The sequence below is a fragment of the Lycorma delicatula genome, chromosome 3 (genome assembly GCF_047948215.1).
Source record: "Lycorma delicatula isolate Av1 chromosome 3, ASM4794821v1, whole genome shotgun sequence".
Taxonomy (NCBI): Eukaryota; Metazoa; Arthropoda; class Insecta; order Hemiptera; family Fulgoridae; genus Lycorma; species Lycorma delicatula.
The window spans coordinates 88,239,015-88,261,828 of NC_134457.1; the positions used below are offsets into that span (position 1 = coordinate 88,239,015).

Below are 22,814 nucleotides of genomic sequence, written 5' to 3' on the forward strand. Positions count from 1 at the left end.
GTTTAAAAAGCCCTATTTAAAATAAATATCTGTCAAGGGAAAAGCTAAAAAAGTTGTGCAACTACCCTTTGCCGGGTTTTTTCTTTATATTTAGTATTTTCATGAATTTACATTAACATTATTTCATGTGAATTTAATATTAATTAATATGAATTTTAATTACATCTGTTTTTTTTATTTTATAATTAATCCTATATTTTGTGATTCTGTTTTTATCTGTGTTTTATCACAGTCTTTCCTTGATCCATCCGATATTCGAGTAGCTTCATTATTTTATTCATGGAGTAACATGTCTATTTATTCTTGGCGCGGTGTGTAATGAAAGTATCAATTATGTACTAATCAAAATAAAAGACATCCTTTATTTAATATTTAATTTTGTTTTTTTATTATTTAACTTTTTCTATATGGAAACTTGTGGATTAAAAAGTATAAGGTTTGTATTTATAGCAAGACTTGTAATAAAAGTAATTTATTGAGCTGTAACAGTTTAAACTCTTGTCGGGAATCGAATCTGAGATCTGCAGCAGATTATACTCAGGAAATCACACTTTAGTCAATTTAAAATGTATATATATATTTATTTCTTTAACTCATTAACAAAAAATGAGGGGTTTAAACGTGGGATGGTGTGGCAGTACAAAATTTTTCTTGTGAATTAATCATTAAAAAAAGGTTGTAGAAAGATAGTATCAATAGTTTTATTTGTTGTCCAATGCTTGGAAAAAGTTGTTGGTTTTTTAATGTTTTTTGCTATCTCGTGTTAAATTTTTTTTTATAAAAAAAGTGATCGCGAATTATAAATTATTACTGCAATTAGTATCACTTTTTTTAGTCCTTTATTTTTTTTTTAAGTTTATGCTTTCGATATATTTGCTATCGGTTCAGAAGATGTATTTAGGAAAAAAATTACTTATTCAATTCTGAAAACACGTTAGCCTTATTAAATTATAATTTTTTACGATCGTGAATTTTAATAAGTTTGTTTTATTATTTACTATAATAAATTTAATTTATTATAAATAAAAATTTGTATTGAAATTAAAATAATGAAATGTAACGATTACATTAAAATTACACTCAATAGATCTATTATTTTACGTATTTATCGCACGTCATTTCATTTTGCTTTAAGGTTATAATAAATTATATTTAACCTTTCCTAGTATCTTTGTAGTTGCTACTTCTCTGTTTTAACTGGCGTTACTGGTTATAAATTACAATTCATAACATGTTTTACTCTACAAAAAAAAATGAAATTAAAAAATTACCAGTCGGTATCATATATTAAACAAAGTTGTTTTTTAATATTGATTGCGATTAAATTATCTTCATTCATAAATATTTTCAGAAATATTATATTCAGAAATATTTACAGAAATTTTTCAATTTTGAACGATCTATTTTTTTTTGGTTATTTTTTTATAGTCGCTTCAACAAGTAAAGTCATTAGTGAACTTATTGTTAGAAATATTCAGAATTATGTGCAAAACAAATTTTTCATTTTTTAACAATGATAAGCATGGAATACTCTGTATTTTCTGTAGATATAAAAAATAAGATAGCCGCTCTAAAGAAATGATCAAATTACACAAGTGGTCAGATTAACAAGTTCTACTTTCATTTTATTAAGTTTTATATAAATATGCATAAATTGGGAAGTCTGGCTGAGTTATTAACGATTGATTTTTAAAATTATACATAATTCTCGTAACGGATAAGACGGTTGTTTAAAAATAATTCCTCCGAGTATATTGTGGAAGGGATTTTAATCTCTGAAGAGAAATAGATTTTGTTGTATCAAATATTTAAGTGGATCTATACAAAATCGTTAATTATTTGCATTTCTATCCACAGATAAAGATATCCCGATATATCGGGATATCTGTATATATCTTAATATATCTGTTACTCTTTATAATCCTGAGCTTATGAAGAGTAAAAGACGTTTGACCTAGCCGGGTGAAGTTTATCTTCTGCTCCAGTCCTTCTGTGATTAGATAGATCATCCTGTTTTACCATCCACCCGTTTTAACTTGCCTTTGATCTCTTTTCATCTATTTTGAACAGTTGGGGTTTACGGTGAAAACCTACTAGTTCTACTCCGAGGATGCTGTGACCTATAACGTCGCTACATCCGTGGTGTGATTTGGTACAGAGCAACCGGCTGTCGATCTGTTTGTGGAATCTTGTTACTTGTCCGACGACTTCACCGTAAACTTTATAGTTAAAGTATCAATTGCTTAAACCTGAAAACACTTAATCTTTTCTAATTATAGATTGTGTATCACTTTAAAGAAAATTTATGTACGTTAATATGGGAAAATGTTAAAGTGCTAAGAAAACTGTAGTTATGTGATAAGGTAGTTTTATTTTTGCGTTACGCTATAACAGGAAAATGTATAATCAAAAGCGTTATATTAAAGAATAATATTCTACAGGTGTGTATATGTTTTGTAGACCATTGTTTAATTAATTAAATTTCTTGGATGATCGATTATAGATTAACATGCAAGGCTAAGAGCAAATTCTATGGGGATTTACTGATCTATTACTAACGTCATATTCGTTGTCATTATATTCCAGACGACTTTATTTTTATTTTTTCGAAAGATCGAAGGGCTTTAGTAACGTTAGTAATTTCTTTCATGATTTAAATCATTTTTCTGTTAGAACGTTTTTTTCTTCATTGTGCTTCACAATAGCAAATGTTAGTCGTTTTTTTTTTACTGGTTTTTTAAAAATGTATTCAAGTATTAAATAAAAAAATATTAACATAATTTATTATGTTATTTATATTATGTTTACAGCCAATACAAACAAAGGTAGAATTTTGTTATTAAAAAAAAAAAAAAAAAATGCTATCTGCTCTACTTTTTTATTACTCCTAATGAAAAATGTGAACAAAGTTGTTAATAAAACGCAAAATTATTTTTTTTTTTAGTATGAAAATAAATTTCCATAAATATTCAATTTTAACTTAAAAAATATATAAAATATATAAATTAATATAATTTAATCAAACGAGCTATCTTTTTACGATTCTTGATGAGTCTATTGGCCATAAAAATCACACGACCTACAGGACAAGTTGTTTTAGACCGTTCAACGTTATATTATAATTTTATATAGCCATTTTATTTGTAACGATTTTTGTTTAACATCGCTTACTTTATGAAACGATTTCTTTTTTAATTCTTCTTTAATTTTAATTTTTAATTTAAAAAAAATATTTTATTTTTTCGAGTACTAAATTTTATTTCTAAATTTTTTTCATCAACATAACACTACCCTAATAAATGAATTCTACTTGTTATTTTTACTTTCCCGTCTGTAACGGATATGGATCGGTAAAAAAAATCTAGAAATAGGTTTTTTTTAGTTTTGCTCCTAAGGAGAGATTTTGTTTTTTAAGTAAAAAATCGATATAAATAAATTATAAATAATCTGCAAAATTTTTTTATTCCAGTGCTTCCAAGTTTAAAAAGTAAAAGTTTTGTGTGTGTACGTTAACCTGTATTTGATCTTATACCTCTGGATCCTGTTGATCGATCTTCTTCAAGATTGGTAGACGGATACTACCTTCGGGGGGAAACAAGGTATTTCTTTTTTGCAAAAATTGGGAAAAGGAGTACGGATGTTTTGGCCAAAATAAAATTTCAAATCTTTACTGGGGCACTTAAGCAAGAACTTTTCTTTCAAAATGTTTTTTACCTATATCACAAATTACCAAAATGTTTTATTTAATATTCACCCTCCCACCCAAAAAAATGACTGCATATCTTTCTTTGTTTAGCTAAATGTTGTTTGAGAAAAGGAGTTAATGGGAGTTTTTATGCATTTGTATTTTCTACATTGATAGGCTTCAAACTACTAAAAATCTTTACACATCCCACTCCAATGTTATGTGGTACCTAAAAAAAACAATATTTTTTTAGTTTTTAAAAAATAAAGAAAAAATTATTTAAAATTTTAAATCCATCTCGCAAGTTACCAGTTTCATATAAAAGGAAAAATAACAATGTCTTGTTAAGTACTCTTCAATATTTCTTGAAAAAAATTAGTCAAAATATTTTCTCCTTTCTAGAAAATTACAACTTTCTTTATTTCTTCTTCTACGAAGTATGCAACAGTTAGTGCATTTTTCCGTTTTAATTATAGAAATACATCTTTAATAATTAAAAATTTAGTATATACTATAATTATAATAAATCATCCAGTTTCTTGGTAAAATGGTTAGTACGGACAATGAAAACAATAATTTAGCATGAAAGAATAATTTTTTTTTGCCATAAATACAAATTTAATAATTCATTGTAATAATAATAGTAATTAATAAAATTAATTGACCGTTGTAATTTTTTTCATTAAAAAAAGAACGGCAAGAATCCCAGAACTTGACCGGCAGAGCCGGGAATTTCATTTTTGAAAAACCTTTTAAAATGTTTATTTAGTTACGGCTGTATCTTTGTATTTTTTGAACAATTTAAAAAATTTATTTTTTTTAAATTTATTATCAATACATAATATATAGATGTTTTATTACGTGAATGTACAGTCTAAAAATTCTATTTTTCCTCTTAACACTCTTTAACTTAATATAGTATCGTTTACAGCCCTGCAAACGCCAAACCGATAATCCACCTCATTTTACATTCTGTGGAACACGTCTGTGGAATCGCCTCCACAACTGCAGTTATTTTTTAGTGAAAATGGTCAAATGACTGGAATTTTTCTCAGTATATGATGTCTTTTACGTAAGCCCAAAAGATGAAATCCATCGGCATTTCGCAGTGGCCAAACGATGGGAGCTTTTCTGCCTATCCCGCCTTCTCGGTACCAGTCTACACAAATTCTGCATGGTGTGAAGGGGCTACATCCTGTTGGAAAAGTAGGCCCTCCATATTTTCAATCTGCAGAAACACAAAGCCTTCTCTAACATGTCGAGTATACTACACCCGTAATAGTCTATTTGTGGAAAAAACCCAAAAATTCTATTATTTCATGATGCAGTAATAGAATTCAGACGTAATAGAAATATAGAATTAATTGAAATTAATCAGACATTAATTTTCGCACAGTTGCGGATGAGTCTTGCCGATTCGTGTGGGTTTTTCTAAACCCCATCAAGAGAGTTATGACGGTTCACGATTCCATGAAAATGAAATGTCAATTTATCAGAAAATGTAATGCTCTGTAGGTAGTTTTCATCAGCAGAATGAATTCTAACATGATTGTTACAAACTGTACACTTTGTGGCTTACCGTTAGATTCATTTCATGGAGTAGCCGCGGTTTATAAGCACGGTATTTTAATCGCTTGCGATCAACGTAATGGAAAGGGCTTTTAGAAATGTTCAGTTGAGGACTAACTGTATAAATTAATGTTTTTGGACTTCTTGGAGAGACAGTTGAATTCTTTTTATGTCTTCGGTGCTTGTTTTAGACTTACCTGGTGAATAACTTTTCAAAACGTTTCCGTTTTTAAAAACTGTTCACACTATTTACGTATGCTTTTGTTATCGGAAAGTTTTTACGAGACACTTGCGTGTAAATTTTTTGTACGACAGTCACTGATTTTCTTTCTGCGGGTCGCAGAAAGAAAAAGGTGTACCGGGTCGGTACACGCACTGTGTTTTATTGTGGCGACGCCACGGTACTGAAGCCGGCTTATAACAGCTTTGCCTGAGCAACAGTCTTACCCAACTATTGTTTGATACACAATATGTAAATTAAAACTTAACTGTTGTCACTTCAAGACAAGTGTTGAAAAAATAAAAACCATATTTGTTTTTGAAACCGCGGAGTTCTTTTACGGACACACGCTAATAAATGACAAAACCTCCACGATTGATCAAATTGATTTCGTTTGCCACAGAATAAACTATAATGTTTTACTTTGAAGCGCCTAAATAAAACTTTAAGCTTATCTCATTTAAAACATTTATTGTTTATACTTATATTCTTATCAAATATAATATCATTTTTTGGGGCTCCTTAAAAAAGTAAAAACGAATTTACAAGATATAAAAATGGGCTGTCAGATCATTGTTTAATGCCCCCGTAAGTATCAATCATATACACCGATATTTAGAAATAAAAAAACTATCCTTGAATTTATATTTTTGAATGTTCGATCTTTGTTAAAAAGAGTAATCAAATTCTTAAAAAATAACAATATTTAATTCCATCCAACCAGACAGCAAAACAGTTTTTGTTTAACTCAGTGGAATAATTAGGAGAAAGAAAGCATATTACGCAACCGTTACCATTTTTTTTTTTTTGTTAATTACCAAACTATTACAAAAAATCTTCTTATCAATTTATTTCAAATACAATAAAAATACTTTTTCCAACATTATTTTATTAATCTTTTTTTTTTTTTGAATAATTCTAATTAAAAATGAATTTTATGAATCTCTTTCACTCTATAGATAAATTGAGCCCAAATATTTCTTATTAATTCCTGAATTATAATTTTTTTTTGGTCTTAATGTATTTAACATTATTTTATGTTTTTACATTTTAAATGATTCATATGATTTTAATCACATCTACTTTTTATTTTATAATTTCGTGATTCTGCTCTGATCAAGGTTTTACTTTGGTTTCCCTTGATCCATTAGAATAATGCTTAGATAGTTCCCTTTTTTAAACAAGGATTAGCATATCAATTCATTCCTGACGTGATCTGTCTAATGTATTATTATGTATCGGTCAGAATAAAAGATTTATCTATTTGTTTATTTATTATAGATAAACATTGAAATACAGGAAGTGCTTTGTTAGCATTTTAAGTAAATAAAACCTTTGAAAAACTATATTTTATTAATTATAAAATACCAGTTCAATAGATTTAATATTAAAATAACGTTTTGTCTGAGTAAAAGAGAACTTATAGTAAAGTATTCTTAAAATTCATATTAAAAAAATTCTTAAAAGAACAAACCAAAAAATCCCATTAAAAATTAGAAAATAATATTGTAAATTAAATTTAAGCCTTTAATCTAGCTTCAACAAATAGCTGAATAAGTATCGATTTATCAACCTTCTTCATGGATAGACAATCACATAACCTTTGATTCAACCTGCTTTTACTCCATTTGAATTTTATATTATGTTTAATCATTTTTTTCTGAATTTTTTCATAACAACCTTGAATATTTTCAAGAATAAGACTTGGCCTATATCTGTTTCAGCACCTTTACATAACCAGTACCGGTATAATAAAAACAAATTTGACTATATAATTTTCCATTACAAATTAACGAGATTTATTTATGCTCAGATTTTTAATTACTTAATTTATACTCTATTATGGTAATGGAAATTTTTAAAAATTTAAATTCAAGTTCAAAAAACCAGTTCAGGAAACTAACTTATCAAGAAAAGAATCTGATGTGGACAGCGCATGACTTCCTTGTACGCATATTACAATAAATTCGTACATTTTTTTAAAATGAAAAGTACATAAAATTTTATTTCATTAAAAACTTCTGATTTTTTTAAATTTATTATTATTGAATTATTAAAAAAAAAAAGTAGATGAAGTCTGATTCGATCCGATGTGCCTTCCCCTTGTAAGATCCAAGTAATTTCATTAATTAAAATTTTATTTGGCTATAACTCTGGAACAAATGAAAATAATAACCACCTATGATATACTGTTGAAAAACTTCAATGAGGGCTTACTATTGCAGTTAAGTAAAAGTCCAAAATCCCGATTTTTTTTATTTTGGGCTTTTTTGGACACTTTTGTCAAGTCGATTGCAGTCAAAAGGGAAGATACACAACTAGATATTACAACAGTCCTAAATCCAGTATTTCAACATTCTACGGTAATCGTTTTTAAATTATGCGAGATATATACGTAAGTACAGACGTCACGCCGAAACTATTCAAAATGGATTCGGGGATGGTTAAAATGATTATTTATGTTGAAATGTGAAAATCGAAATTTTTCGTGATTACAATACTTCCTTTACTTCGTACAAGGAAGTAAAAATATGAAAAAAAATCAGAAGTTATTAATAAAATAAAATGATGTACTTTTCATTTGAACTCAAAAAGTTTTACAGAGTTTAATAATTATTAATAAATCAATATATTTAAATTAAAAAAAAGTTAAAAAAAATATATATATGCATATGAAGTTGGTGGATTCGAGCCGATGTGTGCATGAGTATGGATCCGACACGTTCTTATACCACATAACTACTTAAGCGATCTGAAACAAAATTAGTACATAAGCTAATATAAAATGCTTATACGGACACCACAACAAAATATGATGCAATGTGGTGTCCATTACAATGGAATTGTCTAACAGTTCATTTTATTAAAGAACTGGCGGATGGTATCTCATTTTCAAATGAAATAAGTTTAAATGAAGTGCAGAAAAAATGTGTATATGTAATTTAATAGGCGTACAAGGAAGTCATGTGGTGTCCATATCAGATTTTTATTGTGATAATAACTTACTAGCATATTTAAAAAACTATATAATAAATATTAAGTATCTAAAAAAAAATAGCATAAAATTTCTTTTTAAGTTTTTATTTACGAGATTAAATTATAAAAATCTCTTTTACTGTGGCTGAATATTTTAAATAAAATTATAATACAAAAATAAAAAATAAAAATCTGGGCAGTGAACTCAAGACCACGTAGATTTTTAAATAATTTATTCAAAATAGTTTTAAATTCGTATTTTAAAAATGATTTATTGGCTGAAATAAAATGTTGCGAATATCTTTATTGTCATGCCTTTAAAATACGAATATAATTTAAATTTAGCGTTCTTTATCTACCTATTTTTAAACATTGATTACTCATCTATTTATAAAAATATTTTATTATCAGATTTGTCAAAAGGTTTCATAAATGTATCTGAATTATAGAAAATAAATCTAACGTATTAGTATGCAGTTAAAACTAGACTTCGGGAATTCATTCTACAGGTCAAAATTAATATATAAAAAAAAAAATTATTAAACAAGGGACGGTAAAAATTTTTTTCCAGTTATGGTGGTTGTTAAAAGATTTTTATAAAAAAATTTATCCTTCAGATGTAAGGTAAGATGACATTACATTTCTGCTGATACAAATAAATGGTGAAAAATTTAATTTGGAAAAAATATTTTGTAATTTCACCTTAAGTATATTAAATATCAAAAAATGTTTTAACCGACTTAATATAAAGAGGTCTCGTATTTTTTTTTTTTTTTTTTTTTTTTTATTAATGGTATTTTCACGCTTTAATCGTTTAGAAGAAAATCGTTTCTAAATACTGTTCAAGTATTTTTATTTGATTAATTTAGTAATTTTATTTTATTAATCAGGAAGATTATATCGTTTTTATAAAAACACAGCCTTCAAATTCTAAACTCCAGGTAAAGTACTAAAAATAATTACGTCATTTTAAATAGCTGGAAGAGAAATAAACATATAATATGCATATGTGAGTAAAAATTTATCTTCATATTTGTTATATATCTAACAAGATCTCCTGCCTTCTTCAAATGCATGCTTAGAACTGATATTACTTCACGTCAAGTTATCGAAGTTGATATCATTTTTCTTGTTTCTGTTTCAATGTAACCATTCTTCCTTTACTACCAGTATGCACCAAGAAGGCACAAAGAGCAATGACCGATTTCTCAGATAGGAAGGAGTGCCAGGGACTGAAATTAATCGGAGGCTTACAATACAATAAGGAGAAAGCGTTCTCTACCACGTAGAAATGTACGCAAATGGATCGAGAAGTATAAAAGTGGCCAGATAAGCGCGATTGACGAAGAGAGAGTAGGACGCCCACCGACCTCCACCATTGCGGGAAGAATGAACACGCTCGAGAAATGGTGGTACTGGCAAACCGTTACCATCGACAGTGTAATGTCTTCTCTGGAGATTAGTCAAGGTTCTGCGTGTCAAATTATACGACGAGTTGGCTTTCATAAAATAATTTTATGGAATTAATGTTATGTATACATGACAGTGCATAACCACACACAGCCGTTAGACTCTTGAAACCTATTTGAGTTTCGAGGTGGTGGGATACCCTGCTTACAGCCCAGAATTCGCCCCCTTCCAACCATTAACTTTTGGACCACTCAAACATGCTTTACGAGGTCGTTTATTTTCTACGAACAAAGAAGTGCGAGAAGCGACGCATAAATGTTTGGGTGACCGACCGGAAAACTTTCGAAGAAAATTAAGGAGAATGTGTGAAAAAATGACATGGTCATTTAACTCCTATACTTAAGTAAATAAAATGAAAACAAAATAAAGTCGGGATTACGTTTTGACTTTCCATCGAATATAATTTCTTTTTAAATATTAACGAACATTTTAAAAAGAACCAATATAAAATCAGTTTTGTTGACCTTACTAGTAATAACATTAATATTTGTGAGTTAACAATCAGGAAGATTATATGGTTTTTAAAAAACCACAGCCTTTGAAATTCTAAACTCCAGGTAAAGTACTAAAAATAATTACATCATTTTGAATAGCTGGAAAAGAAATAACATAAAATATGCATATGTGAGTAAAACATTATCCTCATATTTGTTATAATATATCTTTAACAAGATATACTGTCTTCTGCAAATGCATGCTTAGAATAGACACTACTCTACGTCATGTTATCGAAGTTTAACTCCAAAAAAAGAAGCTTCTGAAAGTGATGCTGGGACCTGCTAATATTTGTAATAGCATACGTTTTTAATCGTATCATACTTGTTTCAACTGTACCGGTAGTCTATTAATAATAACTTTAAGAAAATGGAAATTTGAAGAATGTGGTGTCTCTTATCTACTATATAAATAGGTTATAATATGATTTTATTTCTTAAAAATAAACCCTTATCGGGTTAATAATCTATTTATTTTTTAACAAATTTAAATTGTAAAATACTGAACTTTAGTGTACTTACCGCACACCACTGCTCCTACAGTTTGCCACTCCTGTTAGACAAGAAAAATACATTATTGTGTTTTCTATGTAAAATGCTCTTAATGATATTATAAGTAGTTATTATATAATTTAAAATGTAGCTTCCAGGATCGTACAATAATTAAAGAGACACACGAATATAGAAAAATATTATTTATTCAGTGAGAATGAAAATAACCATACTTTTCAATATAATCCTACAATACATTTAAGCACTTGTTCCATCTTTATGTGAACTTTATTGTTCTCGTAATAAAGAATTGTTAACTTCCGTATCCTAGCCGTACTTGACCTGTTGGTGAAACGTAAAATCTCTTTTGAGAGGACCAAATAAAGAAAAAAATATGAAGTTGCGAAACCGGGTCTGTTAGGTGGATGTAGGAAAACCTCTCGATTTTACTTTGATTAAACTGGTTTTTTTGAGCGGTTTGAAACCGGGTGATATCTTGTAGAAGAACTATCTATTTGGAAGAGAGTACGAGTATTTTTTCCTCCTTATTGTGGGTATTATTTTCTTTTATAACATGCTATAATAGTATTCGCTATTGATTGTCCGTTATTCTTTCAAATAATCGCAATAAATTGGACGTTTATAGTCCTAAAAAATCTTTAGAATTACTTTACCAGCTGATGCGGATGTTTTGGATTTTTTCCTGGCGGTCGAACACTGATGTTTCCATTAGATAATCTAACGTTTGGATTCTGACTCAAAATAATAAATCTGTTTCATCATAAGTTATTTTGCGATCTAAAAAAGCCGTCGTTAAAAACCGTCGTTTAAAAATGTGAATTCTGGTGTCTTGTTATTTTGGTGCGTTCGTCTCGGAACCCAACTCGAACACGTTTTGCGGTAATTCAACTTAACATAAATGATGGAATAGACATTGCACATACTCGCATTGCAAGTTTCACCAATATCTCAAATTTGAATGACTTCTGACCTTTCGAATAAGATCATTAATGCAATTTTTGCAAAGCGTCAGTCGAAACTTCCACCGGTCTTACGCTACGATGAAAATCAGTTCTTCCAGATGTAAATTATTCGATCCACTTATAAAAACTTTCACAGTTAATACACTCATTATTATTACCGATAGTTATTATACCGGTTTAAGATCAGTGAATGAATTTCGGCCGGTTTTACATCATCAGAAAATAAAAATCTTACCACAGCACCATGTTGTTTCACGGTACACGTTTCAGATGAAGTCGATATTTGAAAATAAAGAAAAGAGATTATAATAATGGAAGGCACATTCCTAAAGCTGTGACAACCCACCGTTTCCATTTACCTCGCATGGTTCTTGGAAGTGTGGTATTGTCATAATAATGAGTGTAACAGATCGTTTTGAGGTAGAAGCATTTGCTAAATTTTATTTTTCTATATTTAACTGCTGAATAGTCATTCAAGGGTTCCTGTACTTTATTAATCCTCTGAATATAAACCCAAATTGATGGTGTTGCAGCATTTATCAAATGCTTCTAATGTGCAGTTATTTATGAAGTACTACCGACCGCTTTTGAGATTAATTGTGAAAAATATTTATTGTGTGCCATTTTTGTTATTGATGTCGTAATCTGAAACTTTTTACGTGAAACAGTTTGATTTTCCAATAACCTTTAAAATAATGTGTCATAATCCTACCCTTTCATTTAAACTTTTAAGTCGCTGCCCTATGCGGGTTCTATGGGTACTAGGAGTGTAGCGGTCTCAAGCCAAAAAATAGATCGTTTCGAGATAGGAAATCTGCTACATTTTTCTCTCTATGTTTAATTGTTGAAAAGTTACTTAAAGGTAATCACGTTTTATTAAGACATTATATTTACGTTATACTTCGGCAAACTTTAACCGATTACAGATTCCTAATCTCTTCTTTTTTAATGAGAAATGCATTTTGCGTGTAAAAATGCACACAGACCCTTTCGAATGAAAGATGAGACACTACTATTCAGCCAAAGACATTGGCAGTTTTACTTTACAGTTGTTGGGCGGGGGTAAACAAGTAACATTATACTATTTTATCAGTTGATTTAGTACAATAGTAATGTTTTTTTTTTCAACACCGGTAACAAAATTTGCGTCTATATTTATATCAAGTATCCATTATTTTTTCCTATTGCAAGCTCTGATATGTGATAAGAGTCATAGGTTTTTTCATTCACTTCTGCATCATTCCTGTTTATTTACAAACATATCATGAAGTTTTCCCATCTCTTACCATAAGAAAATATTTAATACAGGTACGTCTTTTTTTTATAGACTTAGTAATCGCTCTGCGGATATTAATGTTCGTTTCCACAATTTTTTACTGATATCTTGTATTTCCGGGTAGGTTTAATACAGCAATTTTTTGTAACATTTTTACATCGATTTTATTACAAGATATTATATTTTGAAATTATTTTCTTGATATTTATTCTTTTATTAAATGGTATTTATTATATTTATCCTATAAATTAATGTAAAATTCAGTAAAAGTATCCTTCTCATTAAGTCAAAGTATACAAATTTATTGTTTTGAATTAAGGAATAAGATTATAAATTAAACTAAAAGGCCATGGATTTTAAAAATAATTATTTCATTTGATTTTTCCAAGAGGTGGTTTTTTTAGATAAATATTTATCTTTATTTTAAACAAAATTTATTTAATATTTATTTCCTTATTATTTGATACCGTTAGAATATTATTTATTCAGCTTCAGGAATTCTTGATCTGTTTTCTTTTTTCATTTTTAATTTAAAATAAATATTTTTAAATAATCGTATTAAAGGTTAAATCTCTTTTCTTCAATGAAGACAATGAAAATATTTTATAGCACCATAATTAAGTCGTTATTCAACTAACCTTAATCTTAAAATAACTTCTGTTGTATGTCAAGAAGCAGATCGATGACGTGTAAGTCGGCTTTGTTTATTTCTTTAAAGAAATTTGTAGTATTATGCGGTAATTAATTGCGTTATAAAAAAGTACAAAGAAACAAGCTGTAAATTATCTTTTATGTGTAGTATCGTAGTAATTACTATAATAATTTAGTAATAGAATTGTTTAGTGCACTATTTATTATGCACTTAAATATAAACCTGGATAATTCGCTCTTTCGACGAAAACATTCTACATTACATTTATCATGGTTTTAAAATGTATTTACGGGGGTAAATTAAGGGTGCGGAAGTAAAAAATTGCAAAATCTGCAAAACGGCTATGCGGGGTTTCAATATATGATGTTATCTTTTGAAATTCAAATTAATCTACTAATTAAACTCGTGCATTTTATGATAATAATTTGATTAAAGTATAATTAAAAGTGTAAAGCAAGTTTTTAACAATTTAAAAAAATGTTATAATATTATTCTTAACAAATCCTACTACTCCTACAAATGATCTTTCACATTAAATTAGGATATTTAAGAGTAATACAGATAGAACTATTCAATTTCATAGTGCGACTAGCATCATACAAAGCTCTTCTACTGTCACTGAAAATTATGGACCTCACCTAATCGGATGTAGTTGAGAAGGTCTGATTTTCCGTTTGATTTTTTATTTTAAACCAATCTCAGCCAGAGTTATACCGTCAACCCGCTTGATTAGAGTTCAATGCTTTTATTACTAAATTATTATTATTATTACTAGCTCAAGAGCGATATACCAAATTTTTATGGGAAGATAAATTTACAGAGTAATATAATTCATTAAAATAATAAGAAAAACTGGCTTCTCTTTACCGGATTTTATTTTTATATCTTGTCTTCGTAATTTGAGAAAAATTAATTATTAAAGAAAATTTACCTACTTTTGGCAGAATTTTCAGATACGGGACCAGTAAGGTTCCTATCTCTCTACTCTCTTTGACCAAAATAAAATGATATCAATTTTTCATACACAGAGATAACGTGTGAAATTTCATCAAATCGGTCCATTCAGTCTGGAAGTATCAACCAAAAGTTAAAACAAAAAAGACCGAAGTAATTTTTCAAAGCTAAAGTTGAATTTTTTTTTATTAGAGGAGGTCATAAAATATCAAGATCTGCAAAAACCGCGAGATGTAAAATCTGACCCGCTTAGCGTACTTTTCCTTATATGTTAAGTACACTATATTACAGTATAACTAAATAACAACTAACTAATAATTAATAACTGACTAATAATAACTAAATAACAGTATAACTAAATAGGGATAGTGAAAACAAAAATGCTTAATATTTCTGTTGAATTACGTTTGACTATATCTGTAATTCTTATTTTCGGAAATATCTATTGTTATCAATGATAATTGTCAAGAATATCTTGCGACTAAGTTTAAAAGAAAAGTAGGAATAAAAAAGTCGATAACAGAGTTGTTATTGTTTACTGGTATTGATTATTTTAACATATATAGTGGAAAAAAAAAAAATAACAATTAATAGAAAAAGGTTTAAACAATTTTAAAAATCGGGCCACTAAATTATCGTTAAGACAATGAAAAAATCTGATGTGGATACCACATCACTTCCTTGTACGCCTATTAAGTTACACATATTTTTACAATCAGAGGTTAATAATTATTAATAAATCAATATATTTAAATTGAAAAAAAAAATTAAAAAAAAGGAAATCAAGTCGAATTCGAACCAATGTGCCTTCCTTTTGTACGATCCAAATATTTCATTAATTAAAATTTTATTTGGACATAACTCTGGAATCAATGAAAATAAGTACCACTTATGCTATATCGTTTAAAAGCTCTCAATGAGATATTTAACCCTGAATAGTAATTATTAAATCTATTTTATTCATTTATGTGATTTGCAACGATTGATTGGTGTGTTCATATTAGCTTATTTTATTAATTGTCAAAGTTTTTAAAATGTTCAGTCGTTATATTATAAATGCTATTACCAAAATAATCAGCTTAACAGTATAACTAAATAGGGATAGTGAAAACAAAAATGCTTAATATTTCTGTTGAATTACGTTTGACTATATCTGTAATTCTTATTTTCGGAAATATCTATTGTTATCAATGATAATTGTCAAGAATATCTTGCGACTAAGTTTAAAAGAAAAGTAGGAATAAAAAAGTCGATAACAGAGTTGTTATTGTTTACTGGTATTGATTATTTTAACATATATAGTGGAAAAAAAATAAATAACAATTAATAGAAAAAGGTTTAAACAATTTTAAAAATCGGGCCACTAAATTATCGTTAAGACAATGAAAAAATCTGATGTGGATACCACATCACTTCCTTGTACGCCTATTAAGTTACACATATTTTTACAATCAGAGGTTAATAATTATTAATAAATCAATATATTTAAATTGAAAAAAAAAAATTAAAAAAAAGGAAATCAAGTCGAATTCGAACCAATGTGCTTTCCTTTTGTACGATCCAAATATTTCATTAATTAAAATTTTATTTGGACATAACTCTGGAATCAATGAAAATAAGTACCACTTATGCTATATCGTTTAAAAGCTCTCAATGAGATATTTAACCCTGAATAGTAATTATTAAATCTATTTTATTCATTTATGTGATTTGCAACGATTGATTGGTGTGTTCATATTAGCTTATTTTATTAATTGTCAAAGTTTTTAAAATGTTCAGTCGTTATATTATAAATGCTATTACCAAAATAATCAGCTTAGTTTTATTTATTAAAAATAAATCTTTCAATAAAATAATTTTTTTCAGTTTTTACTTTTAATTTACCGTTTTGTTTAAAATTTAATTTCTATGTATACGATTAAATTAAAGATGTATAAGATTTTTTTAACTTTTTTTCATATATTCTGTTTTCTCATATATTAAAAAACTGTATCACTTAAGTAAACGGTCAAAATGCTTGTCCGAATGTCTAAATATTTACATCTGAAAATTATTTTCTATACAATTAAATTGATTCTAAATTGACGTAGAATGATTTTTTTTAGATCACAGGTTATAAGAAGTTTTCTGTAGCGTATTTTACAAAATCAAATTTGTGTTTTTATTATACCTCTATTTTGAAATATTTGATGTTTTTATCTACTTAGATATTATACATAAATACATATTATATGTACACACACACACACACACACACACACACACACACCTTTCGTTTTGATTGAAATGGGTTATTTTGTATAATTAAAAAAAAACCAAATCAGTAGAATTCCTGTAAAATCGTATTCATCAAAACTTTTCATTTCTTACATTTGTTTGTTGATTTTTATCATGTATATTTAGCATTATAATCATTAAACTATGATAAAAATAACTTAGTGTAATGGTTGGTAGTAGAAAATATTTAGGATTTAAATTTAGAGCATATTTGTTTATTTATTCTAATTACAAACTGATTTTTATTACTATATATATGTCGGAGGCGAGGAGATTTGTCAGGGATTCAACGTTTTGTGCTTCACTCATTCCCACCATTACAAGTGGAGAATATATAAGATTACAATAAAGTTCAATTAATAAAAATGAGTAGATAACTCGTACAATGAAATAATTACAAATGATAATTATCACTTATCAATAACTCAGTAGCACACGAATTACAATATAAGATTAATTCAATTTAGAATTCAAATAATATTAAAACAACTTGCGATAGACCGAGGCTCAGGGAAATAACGAATTCGCGACCACCAGGACGTCTGTTCGATCTGGGTTCCAAAGCAAGACTACCCTTTCTCCATATTCTCAAATAATATACCTACTGCATATTTCCTTTTCCTTATTAATTTTATGATACCCCTATCGTCCTGGGATCCCGACTACGTTGACAACCATGTGCCTACCTAGGCCTAAGCCTACCGCAATAAAACAATTTAAACCTTATTTTAAAAAATATAACTTGTAATAATACATTTCTTAAAACTACTAAAAATACAGACATTCTAAAGAATATTCTCATCGTTTTGTCGGAAGATACTCCACTGTACTTTATTCTCCGACATATAGATAGATCTTATATAACGAAAATTATTATTTAATTTTTGTACTATTTTCAGAAATAAGAGGTAGAAATAGAGAATCGTTCCAAATAATCAGTCGATCTCGAATGGTGATTGATTAGAAATATCTTATACAACTGTAAAATTTAGGAATGAAATATCTTTTTAAATCATTGGTTTTTTTATAACTTTATGCTCTTTTCGACAGATTTTATGTCGTAATTTTTATCGACCTTTACTTTTTAAAATAAATAATAATCTTTGATATGAGGAATTAAACGAAAATAATAGTCGTCTACTATTTCCTTCATGTAACTATAGACTGTCCAAAAAGTAACGTGCAGGATTTAATTTACAAAACAAACCTTTATTTATGTATGAATTGGCAAAGTTGTGAAATACTTTGAAAGTGTAAACACTTGGATTAAATATGAAAAACAGTATCAGGCAAATGTTCCCTATTTTTAAAAAAATTTACGTCGTCCTCGAAATTTATCTCGTCCAATCTTTTGACAAAATTTGCAATCACATTTTCGCAGAATTGTTGCGAAAACAAGTCGGATTTTTTCTTTAAGTTCAGGAATGGTTGGTATACGTTTGCTGTAAATGTTAGACTTTACAGATCTCCAGAGATAAAAATCACACTGTGTAAGATCGCATGATGTTAGTAGTCAGTCGTGATCAAGTTGCGAAATCAGCCGCCCATGAAATTTCTGCTGTAACATTTCACGCGCCGCATGACACGTGGTACCAACCTACTGGAAGATCATTTCATCAACATCAAAGCCGTGGCTTCCAACTGAGGTCACAAAAATGCTGTTATCATCTTGGAATAACGTAACCATTGACAGTTTCAGCTCAACACTCTCCGTATTTGTAGTATGTTTTCAATACTTAATTATGTGCTCCGGGATCGTGTATTTTTTCACCTCGATTAACTAGCTACTAACAGGAATGTAATTGCTGCATGTGCTTCAGAGAGCGTTGCCGATCCAGCGGAAAAGAAATGGCATCAAATTTTAATCCTGCGTTATTTTTGAGACACTCTCTATATGCTTTAAATAAAACTTAGTAAATGAAATAGATTTTAATAATCGTTATTTTTTTTTTTTTTTTAATTACATGAAATTGCATTTGGTAACAGCGTTTAATTTAATTTTAATCGCAATGCAAGAAATAAGTGGGGGGGATACTCTAGAGGTTATTGCACTACTACCATTTTATAATGTCTACTTTATTCTCCCTTAATATCTAGTTGAACTCATCAAAGTCACTTTTTTAACTCTGAAACATTACATAAATTTATACAACTGCCGAAGATTTCCTGATGAGTGCCATATATTTTCTAGTTCACCGTACGCTGTATCCATTCCATGTATTATTCTCACTAAGAAAATGCTTGCGTTTCCGGATAAGCTAGCTGCTTTTCTGGTTAACAGTAAGGTGATTAAATTTTCCATTTATAACTGGCTGTATTATAGGCTCCCAAAAATCTTGGATAACAACCTATATTTTCTCGCATTCTGTTGTAACAACGGCAGTAAATTTTGAAAGAAATAGTTCGGTACGGCGACTAGGTACTCTCTTTTGTCTCTACAATTCCTGCTGATTACGCATTGTTGAAGAAGAGCATGATTGTTTTTTCTCTTTACCTAATTACTTTTTTTCTAACAATGAGCTGACACAAATTTCCGGAAAATAACGATTCTGATCGACGGTAATATCGATTTCTAACTTCAGTCTATAAAATCATACAGACGAATAATATCGTGATTCCACCGATAAATGAATTTTACAATCTTCTAAAAAATAATCTACTTTAAAGAACCATATGTCCAATCGAGCATTGATTCTTATTTTTTAATACATGTATTTTTTAATATATGTAGAACAAGTAAACTATAACCGCAAGACATTAAATCTATTAATTAGACACAAATTCAAGTAGAAGTACAATAACCTCCAAAGTAACAGTAAGGGAAATTTTGAATTGTAGATTTATACCAAAAAATTCATAACCCAATTTTCTTGATGGATTATGATATAATTATCTGAAAATGTTGGATAAAAAATTATTCTATTAATTCATTAGTATATTTATGTCACCATGGCAACTGAAATAAGTTGTACAGTTTCCCTCGTCAAAGATCTGTGTACTATAGTTACTGCTATTCTAACCCACCGGGTTGGTCTAGTGGTTAACGCGTCTTCCCAAATCAGCTGATTTGGAAGTCGAGAGTTACAGCGTTCAAGTCCTAGTAAAGCCAGTTATTTTTACACGGATTTGAGTACTAGATCGTGGATACCGGTGTTCTTTGGTGGTTGGGTTTCAATTAACCACACATCTCAGGAATGGTCGAACTGAGAATTTACAAGACTACACTTCATTTACACTCATACATATCATCCTCATTCATCCTCTGAAGAATTATCTAAACGGTTTTTACCTGGCTAAACAGGAAAAAAAAGTTACTGGTATTCTATCTCGTGTAATTTAGTTTCTTTTTCAGGTTTCTGTAAAGTCTGAATAACCTTAATTGTTGTTATTTGTCCGTATTATTCTCCACCATGAGGACAACGAACTGTGCGGGGTTCAGGGGGTGGGACCCTTTGGCTAAACGGAAATAAGTTAATAAAATAGTATGATTTGTCTTGTTTTAAAAAAACCACCATAATCGCAAAATAACTTTTTTTTTTTTTTTTAATAAATTTTAAATGCTATTTATAACTCCCAGAATTTAATTTATCGCAGAAATTTAATGAGCGATTCATCTCGCGCAACAGCAAATTTAATTGGTTACCAAGATTCACATCGTGTTTTTTTCTTCTGGGTAGTCATTAAGTCTAAAGTTTATATTGCCAAAATAAGAACGATTTCAGAATTGAAATTAGAATTCCGAACAGTTATCAACGCCATTCAATGGCAATTATGCGAAAACGTGATCCAAAACTTTGTCAAAAGAATTATTGAATGTCAAATAAATTGTGGAGAACATTTGTCAGATATCCTGTTCCACATTTAATGGATACGTTTATCTTTTCAAATAATTTTATAAATTTTGAATAATTTTTTTTTTTTTAAATTAAATCCTGCGTTTATTTTGGCACCTTAGAAGTTAAGAGAAAAAAAAATTTCGTGAAGTTCATCACTAATTAAAAAAATACATAAATATAATATACGTTCAAACTAGCGTTATTATTTACGGTATTTTTAAAATATTGTTTCTTTTTTTTGTAATCTGAAATTGAAAAGATCAGAATAAAGAGGGGGCTTTTTCTTAAGAAAAAAAAAAATGTAATAAGATCCCCTATTTAAGTTTTTAAAAAAAATGTAAATTTAGACTGGTATTTCATATAATTAAATGCTTTAAAATTCGAGATAATACTGTTAGAAGTAATTATTTTCTTGTTATTACTAACACGGTTTGCTTACTTTAAAATGAGGAGATCATGGCAAAATAATATCAAATTTTTGTGTTAATTTAAAAAAAAATTATTTATAATAATTTATAAATAATTAAAATTTAATTCTAATTATTAAACCTTAGTTTTAGATAAATGATCCAGTTATTATAGTTAACAAAAGTTGAAGTTAATACAAAAATGGAGAAAATATAAAAATTAAATTACAGCAAGCTGAAATTTATGTGTAAGTCTTAAAAATTTTCACCTTGTAAATTAAAACCACAAAAACGATGCAACCTCAGCTGATACATTATCTAAGTAGAGTAATTACGTAATAGTAATAATAATAAATAATAATAATAAAACCACACAGCATATAATTTAACGAAAATAGAATTAAACGGTTTTTGTATATAGTCAAACAAAAAATTTTATTAATTCGTGTATTGAATTTTTAAAATTAAATTTAAAAAGGTTGTTAAAAACAATTAAATATTTAAAAATTTTATTAAAATTTGTATTGGAAAAAATACCATACCTTATCGAGACTCAAGCCCGGAATCTTTTTGATTAAAGGCAGAGACGCTACTATTTCACCACATAAATTTAATTAATAAGTAAAATTATCTTCATAATTACCGTTTTTTTTCTTATTTTAAATTCTTGTATGCCTAACAGAACTGTAAAACAAATTGTAATAATGCGTCTCCTTTGAAAATAATGCACCTCACGTTTACTTATGACAAACTATGATAGGGGTCTTCGATATTTTACCACTCACGGGTTAATGTTTCTAACCTAGACTGGTTTAGAGCTACAATCCAATACAAACAATATTTTGAACGAATATACAAATATTTACGTTGCTTTTATTGGTCTAAGCCGACCTAAGCCAATATCTAACTGCCGGTCTATCTCAATATTCAATACTTTTGAGTTAGGGAATATTTTCTAATCTTTTTTACACATTTTTTTATATGATCGTACTTCACCCCTTTCTTCTCTAATAATTTATTAACATCTATACAATTTACTTAAAAAGTAATAGTAATAGTTGTAATAGTTAAATAGTTGTAAATAGTTAAATAGTTGTAATAGTAAAAGTAAAAGTAATAGTTGTTTGAGAATATAACTGAATACGCCGATTTGGCTTGAGAAATTTTTTAACTGTTATGCATTCACTAAATTCAGTACTGTGGCGTTTACTTATGCATTTTATTTATTAAAAATTCGACAAATAATAAATTAAGTTAAATAAAACTGAACATTGATATTCAGTGTTTTGTGTTTTAATTCTTTCGAAATTATTTTATAAATACACAAATATGTAATGATACGGGATCAATTTTTACAACAATTTTTTGTGTCCGTGGGCCTCGAAAAATGTTAAGGCTAGCCGCTGGTTGAAGACCGACGAAATATGATAACCATTTACTATATAAATTACTCTTTATATGAATAACTAGGTAGTCCAATTTTAAACAAGTAATCTAACGGGAAGTTGTTAGTACCAATCCTC

General features: G+C 28.3%; 1 protein-coding gene across 1 annotated transcript in view; it reads right to left on the bottom strand.

The window, feature by feature from the left end:
- LOC142321781 (uncharacterized) overlaps positions 1–22,814 on the bottom strand; it is a 287,603-nt gene that overhangs the window by 56,991 nt on the left and 207,798 nt on the right. The window contains exon 2 of the mRNA XM_075360157.1: positions 10,937–10,967. Within this exon, the coding sequence (XP_075216272.1) occupies positions 10,937–10,967 (31 nt within the window). The remainder of the gene's footprint in view (positions 1–10,936; positions 10,968–22,814) is intronic.